Here is an 11618-nt window from a genome sequence, read left to right as displayed (position 1 = left end):
GACTGGCCTTATCACGGGTTCCTGGTGGCTGAGATCAGGCTCCCTGTGCACAGCGTTTCCCTGGCCTTACTGTTTGCCGGTCCTGGGTGGGTAAGTCGTTTGGCTTTTGCGGCTTTAGGCACACTTAGCACGGCCTCTGAAGGGGGTTACAGGCTCAGCTTGTCGGTTGATTTACTACCTCGTGTATCCTTACTAGGAGCATGTCTGACTCTGAGCCTGAGGAAGGAATCCTGCAGGATCTTAAATCCACTAAAGAGTCTGCTACTAGCAGTCCTCTGTGGGGGATAATTGCGAGCTCCTTAGCACAATTATTGCGGGGTCAGGAGGCACTTACCAAAAGCACTAATGCCTCTTTAAGGGTTTTGAAAAAATTGTCTCAGGGGGCATCTACCCGCCCGGCTTCTAAGAGGTCGCGTAGGTCTCCTTCGGAGTCCTCAGTTTCTCCTCCATGTTTGTCTCCAACCCGGTCTCATGACTCACGGGCGTCTAGGCAGGAGTCCCTTAGGTCCCGGAGTGTTTCATCCCACTCTGACTCTGATTCAGACTGGGATCCTCAGCAGGCTTCAAAGATTTCTACCCAGGTGGATTTGCTGATTGATAACGTGAGAGAGGCTTTGCACCTCTCCGAGCCTGAGCCGCCTGCAGTCAATCAGAAAGCTAGTTTCAAGAGACCTAAGGGCTCGTCCACACGTGGCGGGTGTGTGGCGGTTTGCCCGTACGGAACCCGCAGTAAACAATGTACTGCGGGTTCCGTACTAGCGGTCCATTCCGCACACCCGCCGCGGTAACATCAGTACTGCGGACAGGATCTGTTCCTCTCTCTGCACGGAGACCGCGGTAGAACTATGACTGTGTGTGTGTCTATGGATGTCCTCAAAGTGCTGACAGTCCCCAGATGGTGGTAGAACTATGACACTGTGTGTGTCTATGGATGTCCTCAAAGTGCTGACAGTCCCCAGATGGTGGTAGAACTATGACTGTGTGTGTGTGTCTATGGATGTCCTCAAAGTGCTGACAGTCCCCAGATGGTGGTAGAACTATGACTGTGTGTGTGTGTCTATGGATGTCCTCAAAGTGCTGACAGTCCCCAGATGGTGGTAGAACTATGACTGTGTGTGTGTGTCTATAGATGTCCTCAAAGTGCTGACAGTCCCCAGATGGTGGTAGAACTATGACTGTGTGTGTGTGTGTGTGTCTATGGATGTCCTCAAAGTGCTGACAGTCCCCAGATGGTGGTAGAACTATGACTGTGTGTGTGTGTGTCTATGGATGTCCTCAAAGTGCTGACAGTCCCCAGATGGTGGTAGAACTATGACTGTGTGTGTGTGTCTATAGATGTCCTCAAAGTGCTGACAGTCACCAGATGGTGGTAGAACTATGACTGTGTGTGTGTGTCTATGGATGTCCTCAAAGTGCTGACAGTCCCCAGATGGTAGTAAAACCATGACACTGTGTGTGTGTGTCTATGGATGTCCCCACATGGTTGACCCTACCAGAAACAGTCCCCACAAAGATGGAAAGTTTCAGGTCAAACTTTTTATTTCACATAATTGAAAATCTCAAGTGATATCTGTAATCACAATTTTTTTTATAACAGAAATATCAAAAACTCCTGTTGATGGTGCCTCTGGAAAGGCACGTCCCCACAAGGGGTGATCCAGACGGGTGTCCACAGACAGTAGCAAAGACGAGTATGTGTGTGTGTGTGTGTGTGTGTGTGTGTGTGTGTGTGTGTATATATATATATATATATATATATATATATATATATATATATATATATATATATATATATATATATATATTTATTTATTTATTTTTTTCAAATGCTTTATGTACAGCAACCTGTAGTATTACAGTCAGAATAAAGGGCTGATCCATAACAGCGGCTCATCTTCCGGCCCAAAATGGGTTGTGTGATACAGTGACCAGCGTTATTGTGACTGGCCAGTATTTGTCACAGAGGCGACGGTCCTCTGCGCTGTAAGCCTGGAATGTTAGCTCGGGGAGCTGTAGCTCCACGAGCCTTGTTTAGTTTATGGGGGCTGGGCTTGCAAGTTAGCCGGAGAGTTGGGCGGGTCTGGCTAACCACATACCTCCCATCAATGAGTGTGCCTCATGGGATATGAGATTGTTGTTTGGTCATATGGTCTCTGTGTTGGAAGGTCCTTGAAGAGGACAGGCTTTCATGGAAGCTCATGGAGGAGGTCATGTGCCTGAAGAGTCCGTGATGGCTATCCGAGTTGGGGAAGGCCACTGTTTTTCTGAGGGTCTGGAACTGACCGGTTTTGGAGCATGTCAAGCAAGACATAGTATAGGTCAGTGGTCCCAGTAAGAAAGCTTCCCTGGAAGTCAGGACGGACTAGAAGTCAGCGTGTGGAGCAGAGCTCCTGGAAGGTAACCTCGGACAAGGGGGTTGTAAGAAAGGCAGACTGGTGTATCTGCTACTGGAACAGACTGGTTGTCATAACATGTTTCGTGGATGTAACGAAATAGACTGTACTTCATGCGGTTTATGCTGCATCTAAATAAACCCGATAGACTGTTTAAGTGAATAACCGTTCCTTTGTGCCTTAATCCCGTTGCCAATTGAGTGTTCCCCAACACATTCAGGGAGCGCTATCTCACATTTGCTATAAAAGGGATGTATCTGATGTGGATCATAGTTGTCCCACAAGATACCGGCTAATCAGTAATCAGGTAGTATGTCGAGAAATGTGTCATTCCCCCCCCCCCCCCCCCCCCAAGTCAAAATAACAAGAATGGCAGACAAGTGGTACATTTTACACTGGCTACTGAGAATACATGCGTTGCAAACAGAAGTCCTTAGGCAGACAATGAAACAAAACAAGTGATTAGGCTGTGAATGGGTGAACAAGGGTAAGGCTCTGTAAGGTTCTCAACACAGCCTCAAATGGAAAAAAACAAAAACAAAACCAAACACATTTTAGGGTCTAGTGACAATGTCAAGGAAGTGTCACAGATTTTCAGTTTACGTACCATGCATGGGTTCACCGTAAGAGCACTCTTAATAAACTGGAATTGGAGGATACCAGACTGCTTGGGTACGGTTTTGTCAATTGCTGCATGCCCGATGCACTCTGATGCGAGTGCCCACAGGTGGTAGCCTTCAGGTCCCCAGCTCTGCAACAAACAAGAAACTTGTACCCATCATTTCACTTATTTTATATAAAAAAAAAAATCTACCATAGTTGGCTCATTAAAACCATTTTAAATGTATAGAAATCTTGTCACAAACTGGCAAAGCGGTCTGACGCTAGTCAGTCTTATTCAGAATGTGAGAACCAAAGCTACTGCAGGAAACGTTACAATATCTTACGCACATGCAGTGGAGCAATGGATTTAACATGTTACCCTCACCATCAGCGAAAACATGAAACCCACAGTCACAGATTTTCTTCACTGCGCAAATAACCATTGGGAACAAATGTAAGACCTGGTGTAGCAAAACTCAAATAAAGGAGTAGAAAAATGTTTATACCATTGAGCTGATTTTCAAAGACTCTTTCTTCGTGCCATCTGCTCTATATCTGAAATGATAAAGATTTTACGTTAAAAGGCAACCACACCTACATGCATCAGTTCCCTACCATACTTTATCATGCTGAACTGCACAATGTGATTTAAGGAGGACCTATCAGCTAGTGGAACACTTCATGAAGGAAAAAAAAAACAAATTAAAAAAAAAAAAAAAAAACATTTCTGAGATACACCAGGCTGGAAAAATAAAAGCCTTAAAGAGTACCATTTTATCAAGTTTTTCACACTGAACTAGACACACTCTGTAAAAGTGGCTGGAGAGCAGAATAATTATTATTTATTTATTTTTTTTAATTCCACCTCTATTTCCAGAGATATTAGCAATCTAAATATTTGGCACTTAATGTGATAAGTCCAAGCGGGTGTTAACAGATATTTTCACTGGGGGCGTGTACTTCATCTCCCTGTATGATGGTGACCAATCGCAAGCAGACAGCAACACATTGGAAGAAAAAAAAAAAAAAAAGAACACGCCCACCACAGCTTAGAGCAGGTTTCTCGGTGTTTGGGGTGTAATGATACAGCTGTGATCTCCTGGTCTAAGCTCCTGCATGATTAGAAAGTGTTCAGAGTAGAGCACAGATGACCAACATAAAAAAATAATAAACTGATAACCGTACACGCCAAATGTTTACTGCAGCCTGTTGCCGCATTTTGTTTTCTGTATGTTTGTTTTACCCACCTACCTAGCATTTCTTGTTATGTACTCTGTCATGATTTTAATGATTGGGGTTGAAAAAATTATCAACAAGTTAAACATTGTTTTGTACAAAATGTATGGTAAAAAAAAAAAAATGGCAATGGACAAGGTAGTGTAAAAGAAAAAATACAGCATGTAAGAATGTGGGACCTGCTAGCAACAGCAGCACCACCACAAGCTGTTTAGGCACTTTTACTATGAAACGCAGGTCACAACTGGTCTTCTTTGCCACCAGCAAGCATATTAGTGGGAAGGAAGTGAAAGGCATTATGGAACTTATGGCACATTACTCTGCTTCTATGAGGATATCATTTTGAAATTACTAAAGCTGTGTTTGTGATAAAGTGCTTAAAAGGGGTTGGATACAGTCCTAGGAGACCAAACGTTTTACAAGTCAAGCAATCAGCGGCTTTACAGTATTGCGATTCTCAGAGAATCAATTGGCTGCAAATCAAATTTAAAAGAAAAAAAATCCTCAAATTTGTTGAGTTTCAATAGATCTGAGAATGTATAGTATGTAAGAAGTCTTTAGCAGAGCTGATCTGGGTCTGTTAGGAGGCAGCAGCTCTGCTATTCTCCCAGCAATTGCTGGATTGCCAAGCGCTAGACAACTTTCAGTAGTGCTGTTAAAACGGAAGGGGTTTATTACCACTTCTGTCTTCTACCTAGGGTCCATGGCTGTGTCTGCCAGGTGAGGGATCAGACCTGTTGCTATATTGCAGGAGCAAAAGCTTAAAACATCTAATATATAATTGCCTAGAATACTACTTCCTGCAATTTGTGCCAACTTCCGTGGCTTTGTCCGGAGCTATTGTCCGGAGCTAATGTCCGGAGATAAGTGACGTCACCAGTGTCCTACACCCAGGCAGAGCACAGGGGCCCCAGGCAGCATATGGGGCCCCAGGCAGAGCACAGTGGCCCCAGGCAGCATATGGGGCCCCAGGCAGAGCACAGGTGCCCCAGGCAGCATATGGGGCCCCAGGCAGAGCACAGTGGCCCCAGGCAGAGCACAGTGGCCCCAGGCAGAACATGGGGCCCCAGGCAGAGCACAGGGGCCCCAGGTAGAGCACAGGGGCCCCAGGCAGCATATGGGGCCCCAGGCAGAGCACAGGGGCCCCAGGCAGCATATGGGGCCCCAGGCAGAGCACAGGGGCCCCAGGCAGAACATGGGGCCCCAGGCAGAGCACAGGGGCCCCAGGCAGAGCACAGGGGCCCCAGGCAGCATATGGGGCCCCAGGCAGAGCACAGGGGCCCCAGGCAGCATATGGGGCCCCAGGCAGAGCACAGGGGCCCCAGGCAGCATATGGGGCCCCAGGCAGAGCACAGTGGCCCCAGTCAGAACATGGGGCCCCAGGCAGAGCACAGGGGCCCCAGGCAGAGCACAGGGGCCCCAGGCAGAGCACAGGGGCCCCAGGCAGCATATGGGGCCCCAGGCAGAGCACAGGGGCCCCAGGCAGCATATGGGGCCCCAGGCAGAGCACAGGGGCCCCAGGCAGCATATGGGGCCCCAGGCAGAGCACAGTGGCCCCAGGCAGCATATGGGGCCCCAGGCAGAGCACAGTGGCCCCAGGCAGAGCACAGGGGCCCCAGGCAGCATATGGGGCCCCAGGCAGAGCACAGTGGTCCCAGGCAGCGCACAGGGGCCCCAGGCAGCTTATGGGGCCCCAGGCAGAGCACAGTGGCCCCAGGCAGAACATGGGGCCCCAGGCAGAGCACAGTGGCCCCAGGCAGAGCACAGGGGCCCCAGGCAGAACATGGGGCCCCAGGCAGAGCACAGGGGCCCCAGGCAGAGCACAGGGGCCCCAGGCAGCATATGGGGCCCCAGGCAGAGCACAGTGGCCCCAGGCAGAGCACACACCAAATCGGAGGCCGAGGGGCCCCGCCAACCAAATCGGAGGCCGAGGGGCCCCGCCAACCAAATCGGAGGCCGAGGAGCCCCGCCCACCAAATCGAAGGCCGAGCGGCCCCGCCCACCAAAGCGGAGGCCGAGGGGCCCGGCCCCGCCCACCAAAGCGGAGGCCGAGGGGCCCCGACCACCACATCGGATGCCGAGGGTCCCCGCCCACCAAACGGAGGCCGAGGGTCCCCGCCCACCAAACGGAGGCCGAGGGTCCCCACCCACCAAACGGAGGCCGAGGGTCCCCGCCCACCAAATCGGAGGCCGAGGGGCCCCGCTCACCAAATCGGAGGCCGGGGGTCCCCGCCCACCACATCGGAGGCCGATGGGCCCCGCCCACCAAATCGGAGGCCGAGGGTCCCCGCCCACCAAATCGGAGGCCGAGGGTCCCCGCCCACCAAATCGGAGGCCGGGGGTCCCCGCCCACCACCTCGGAGGCCGATGGGCCCCGCCCACCAAATCGGAGGCCGATGGGCCCCGCCCACCAAATCGGAGGCCGAGGGTCCCCGCCCACCAAATCGGAGGCCGAGAGTCCCCGCCCACCACATCGGAGGTCGAGGGGCCCCGCCCACCAAATCGGAGGCCGAGAGTCCCCGCCCACCACATCGGAGGCCGAGGGGCTTCGCCAACCAAATCGGGAGGCCGAGGAGCCCCGCCCACCACATCGGAGGCCGAGAGTCCCCGCCCACCACATCGGAGGCCGAGGGGCTTCGCCAACCAAATCGGGAGGCCGAGGAGCCCCGCCCACCACATCGGAGGCCGAGGGGCTTCACCAACCAAATCGGGAGGCCGAGGAGCCCCGCCCACCACATCGGAGGCCGAGGGGCCTGGCCCCGCCCACCACATCGGAGGCCGAGGGTCCCCGCCCACCACATCGGAGGCCGAGGGTCCCCGCCCACCACATCGGAGGCCGAGGGTCCCCGCCCACCAAATCGGAGGCCGAGGGTCCCCGCCCACCAAATCGGAGGCCGGGGGTCCCCGCCCACCACCTCGGAGGCCGATGGGCCCCGCCCACCAAATCGGAGGCCGATGGGCCTCGCCCACCAAATCGGAGGCCAAGGGTCCCCGCCCACCAAATCGGAGGCCGAGAGTCCCCGCCCACCACATCGGAGGTCGAGGGGCCCCGCCCACCAAATCGGAGGCCGAGAGTCCCCGCCCACCACATCGGAGGCCGAGGGGCTTCGCCAACCAAATCGGGAGGCCGAGGAGCCCCGCCCACCACATCGGAGGCCGAGAGTCCCCGCCCACCACATCGGAGGCCGAGGGGCTTCGCCAACCAAATCGGGAGGCCGAGGAGCCCCGCCCACCACATCGGAGGCCGAGGGGCCCCGCCCACCACATCGGAGGCCGAGGGTCCCCGCCCACCAAATCGGAGGCCGAGGGTCCCCGCCCACCAAATCGGAGGCCGAGGGTCCCCGCCCACCAAATCGGAGGCCGAGGGTCCCCGCCCACCAAATCGGAGGCCGAGGGTCCCCGCCCACCAAATCGGAGGCCGAGGGTCCCCGCCCACCAAATCGGAGGCCGAGGGTCCCCGCCCACCAAATCGGAGGCCGAGGGTCCCCGCCCACCAAATCGGAGGCCGAGGGTCCCCGCCCACCAAATCGGAGGCAGAGGGACCCCGCCCACCAAATCGGAGGTCGAGGGTCCCCGCCCACCAAAGCGGAGGCCGAGGGTCCCCGCCCACCAAATCGGAGGCAGAGGGACCCCGCCCACCAAATCGGAGGCCGAGGGGCCCCGCCCACCAAATCGGAGGCAGAGGGACCCCGCCCTCCAAATCGGAGGACAAGGGGCCCCACCAACCAAATCGGAGGCCGAGGAGCTCCGCCCACCAAAAGTAAGTGCGGCCCCAAAAGTAAGTGCGCCCCCGGGTGCAAAAGTAAGTGCGCCCCCGGGTGCAAAAGTAAGTGCGCCCCCGGGTGCAAAAGTAAGTGCGCCCCCGGGTGCAAAAGTAAGCGCGCCCCCGGCCCCGGGTGCAAAAGTAAGCGCGCCCCCCAGTCCCGTGTGTGAAAAGTGCTGCTGTAAAGCTGGTAGCGCTGTTCAAGCACCATGTATTTCCTTCAGGAAATGCCCATCTAATATATAATTGCCTAGAATACTACTTCCTGCAATTTGTGCCAAGAAAGAACATACCAATATACATAGTTATTGATACATATTATTTATTATTTACATTATTGTTCTTAAGCAAAGAACCGTTGTTGTGGCATTTGCCACAACACGCAAAGTTGTTGTCTGATGTCTTTCATCACTCCCCTCATAAGCATGTTCATGGATCCTGTGTAACTGTACCTTAAATAACAAGAATTGTCAAGAGCTGGTGAGTGCAGCCATTTTTTGTTCTTTCTTACTATTATTTATTAATTGTATTATTCTTACATTTGAATAAATAAAGTATATATGGATTCTAGACTCCCGATTCTTTAGAATCGGGCTGCCATCTAGTGTGCCATAAAATTACAAAATTGTGCAGGGTTAAAGCCTATGATCAGGAGAGGTAAATTTTTGGCGCTCGGTCTTCATTGCTCGTCTCTGCTGTCCCCCCATTTTGACAGCTACACAAGACTTCTGAGCTGGGAAATATCAGTGTGTAGGGGGCGGTTCCTGGCAGCTTGCCAACACATGGGGAAATGTGTGCTGTAGTCACTTCTAGCTCCTAATGCTGGATGTAGCTATACATGTGGGAATGGAAGATTGAGTATCCTATATTCAGAAGCTTCAAGAGGAGGTGGGGAAGGTTCCCCTCACTGCAGCCACTGAGATATGCATCAATGTAGTGAGACTCATATTAACCGTTTATATCCAGCCATGTCCTCCTCCAACTAATTAACCCTTTACAAGCAGCTATTTTTGCCGCCGTTAACCTTTTAGCAGCAGCTTTTTCCACTTCCTTTACCTGAGCAGGATATTGGTGACATCCTATTCTTTTGCTGATTAATAATATTCTACATTTACTAAAAGCTCAGACTCATTAATTGTCTCTTTATTGAGATTTTTTTTATTTTTTTTAACACAAAAATAGACGAATGTACTTTCTTATAACATTCTATGGACCAATGATACAAAAAGCAAAAAAGAAAAGTGAAGTCCACCACATATCCTGCCTGTCAGAGCATAAGCTCTATGTAGCATTAAGATGCTGTATAGAATCAGAAAAGCCTGCACCCCTGTAATATTGAGGGAATTACTAATAATATTCATTTGAGAAAAGTCTTATAATTGTATCTACTGTCAATGTTTGTGATTTTCTCGGAAGTGATAGGTTCTCTTTAACAAGGAGATGACTGTCATTCAGCATTATAGATTTCCATATCAGAACTGTGATTTAATAACCATTTGTTATGAATTAGGAGATGCACACAGGTAAAAGACACAGAAGAGAAAAAAGCAGACTGATTACTTACGCAAAGTCTCCTCCAAGAGTACAAATCAGATGCGCTCCAAATACGCTCCACAGGGAAAGTCCTCCACATTCCCAAGTCACCATGACAACACTGTAATCAGGTGACCATCGTATTAACTTCACTGATCCAGTCTTGTTCCAGATATCTAATGTAACCAGTTACATCAAGTAAATTGATGACCTTTATAATGTTCTCCATAAATCTTAAAGGGAACCTGTCAGCAGGATTGTGCACAGTAACCTACAGACAGTGTCAGGTCGGCGCCGTTGTACTGATTACAATGATACTTGGTTGATGAATTCCGTCTTGTGGTTGTTGTTTAATCTTTATTTTCAGTTTTGAGTTAATGATATGCTCGTGCTCCGGGGCGGCCTGTGGGGGGGCTTCATGTGGTGCTCTGCTTAGGTATTCATACTGATGGCTTATGACAGGTCACTGATCCCTCACTGACCTGCTCCCTATTTTTAATACTGAATATGTATTGAGAAAAAAAACTCACATTCAGCAGACAGGTGTGGCAGCGGCACCTCCTACGCTGCTGCATAATCACTTCTATAATATGTAGTGATGAGCGAGTATACGGATTTCATCAACCAAGGTATCATTTTAATCAGTATAACGACGCTGACCTGACACTGTCTGTAGGTTACTGTGCACAATCCTGCTGACAGGTTCTCTTTTTAACATATATACAGTACAGTACTAGTTAAATGTTTGGATACCTGTTCATGCAGTTTTCCTTGCCCTTATTGGAATGTGCACAATGTAGATTCACGCTAAAAGCAGCAAAACTATAAAGGAACACATATGGAAACAAGAAGTAAAAAAAAGAGGTGTGCAACAAGCCAAAATGTGTGTCACACTTTAGATTCCTCAAAATACCCCCCTTTAACTCTGACAAACACCTTTCACACTCCTGGCATTCTCTCAAGGAGCTTCATCAGATAGTCACCTGGAATAGCTTCCAATGAACAAGTATGCCTTGTCATGAGTTCAGTTGTGGAACACCAGCCTTCAGAAAATCTTTACAACCATCAAGTGTGGTTTGCAGAAGTAGTATTGGCACACAGTTCCATGCATTGCTAAGTCCTAGTCCATAACTGTTCTAAGCCGGAATATGTCAATAACAGCTCAACTAAGTAAAGAGACAGTCCATAATTACGTAAACACACGATGGTCACTCAATACCAAGAATTGGAAGAACGTTGAAAGCATTTTCAAGCGCAGTCAAGAAAACAATCAATCGCTATGCAGAAACTGGCTCTCATGAGAACTGCCCCTGACTGAAGACCAAGAATTACCAATTCAGCAGAAGATTAGTTCATTAGAGTTGCCAGCTTTAGAAGCCACAAATTGAAAGCAAGTCAGATAACAGTCCTTATAAATGATACACAGAAATCAAGTAGCACACACACTTCAATACCAACAGTCCAGAGGAGACAGTGGGAAGCAGGCCTTTATGATCAAATTGCTGCAAAGATGACACTACTATGGAATGCAAACAAGAAACTTCTTTGTGACATGAAACTAAAGGATTGGATATTAGATCAGTGGAAATTTGTATTGAGGTTTTTGGCACCAACACGCTTTGTGAGCTGCAGGAAAGGTAAGCAGATGTTTGAGGGGTGAGGTGTTATGATGTGGGGGTGCTTTGCTGGTGACACTGTTGGTAACAGCCCACCGTCCCATTTTGTTTGAGACCTTCATTTGTATTGCAACAGGATGACCCAAAACACACCTCCAGGCTATGTGACCAAGAAGGAGAGGGATGGAGAGCTGAATAAGAAGACATGGCCTCCATATCACCCCAAATGAGATGGCTTAGGAAGAGTTGGACCTGAGCGTAAAAGTGAAGCAGTCAGCAAGTGCTCAGCGCCTATGGGAACTTCCTCAGGGCTGTTTCACAGCCATTCCAGGCATTTACCTGATGAAGCTGCTTTAGAGAATGCCAGGGGGTGTACATTGGTCATCAGAGTAAAATGGGTATACTTTAGAAAAATCTTACCCAGAATTCAGAGAAACCACCCAACTAAAAAAAACAGACACGTTCAAAGAAAAA

At 50.1% G+C, this 11618-nt stretch overlaps 1 protein-coding gene across 3 annotated transcripts in view; it reads right to left on the bottom strand.

Annotated features, from left to right (window-relative positions):
- The window catches only part of RIC1 (RIC1 partner of RAB6A GEF complex), a 214826-nt gene that overhangs the window by 85629 nt on the left and 117579 nt on the right, over positions 1-11618 (bottom strand). For all 3 annotated transcript variants that reach the window (XM_077249171.1, XM_077249169.1, XM_077249172.1), the window contains 3 exons: positions 9560-9704; positions 3503-3551; positions 3001-3144 (listed from right to left, as the gene is read on the bottom strand). In XM_077249171.1, the coding sequence (XP_077105286.1) occupies positions 3001-3144; positions 3503-3551; positions 9560-9704 (338 nt within the window). The remainder of the gene's footprint in view (positions 1-3000; positions 3145-3502; positions 3552-9559; positions 9705-11618) is intronic.

The sequence above is a fragment of the Ranitomeya variabilis genome, chromosome 1 (genome assembly GCF_051348905.1).
Source record: "Ranitomeya variabilis isolate aRanVar5 chromosome 1, aRanVar5.hap1, whole genome shotgun sequence".
NCBI lineage: Eukaryota > Metazoa > Chordata > Amphibia > Anura > Dendrobatidae > Ranitomeya > Ranitomeya variabilis.
The sequence above is the reverse complement of the archived record's forward strand: the minus strand, read 5'-3'. Positions and strand labels throughout refer to the sequence as shown.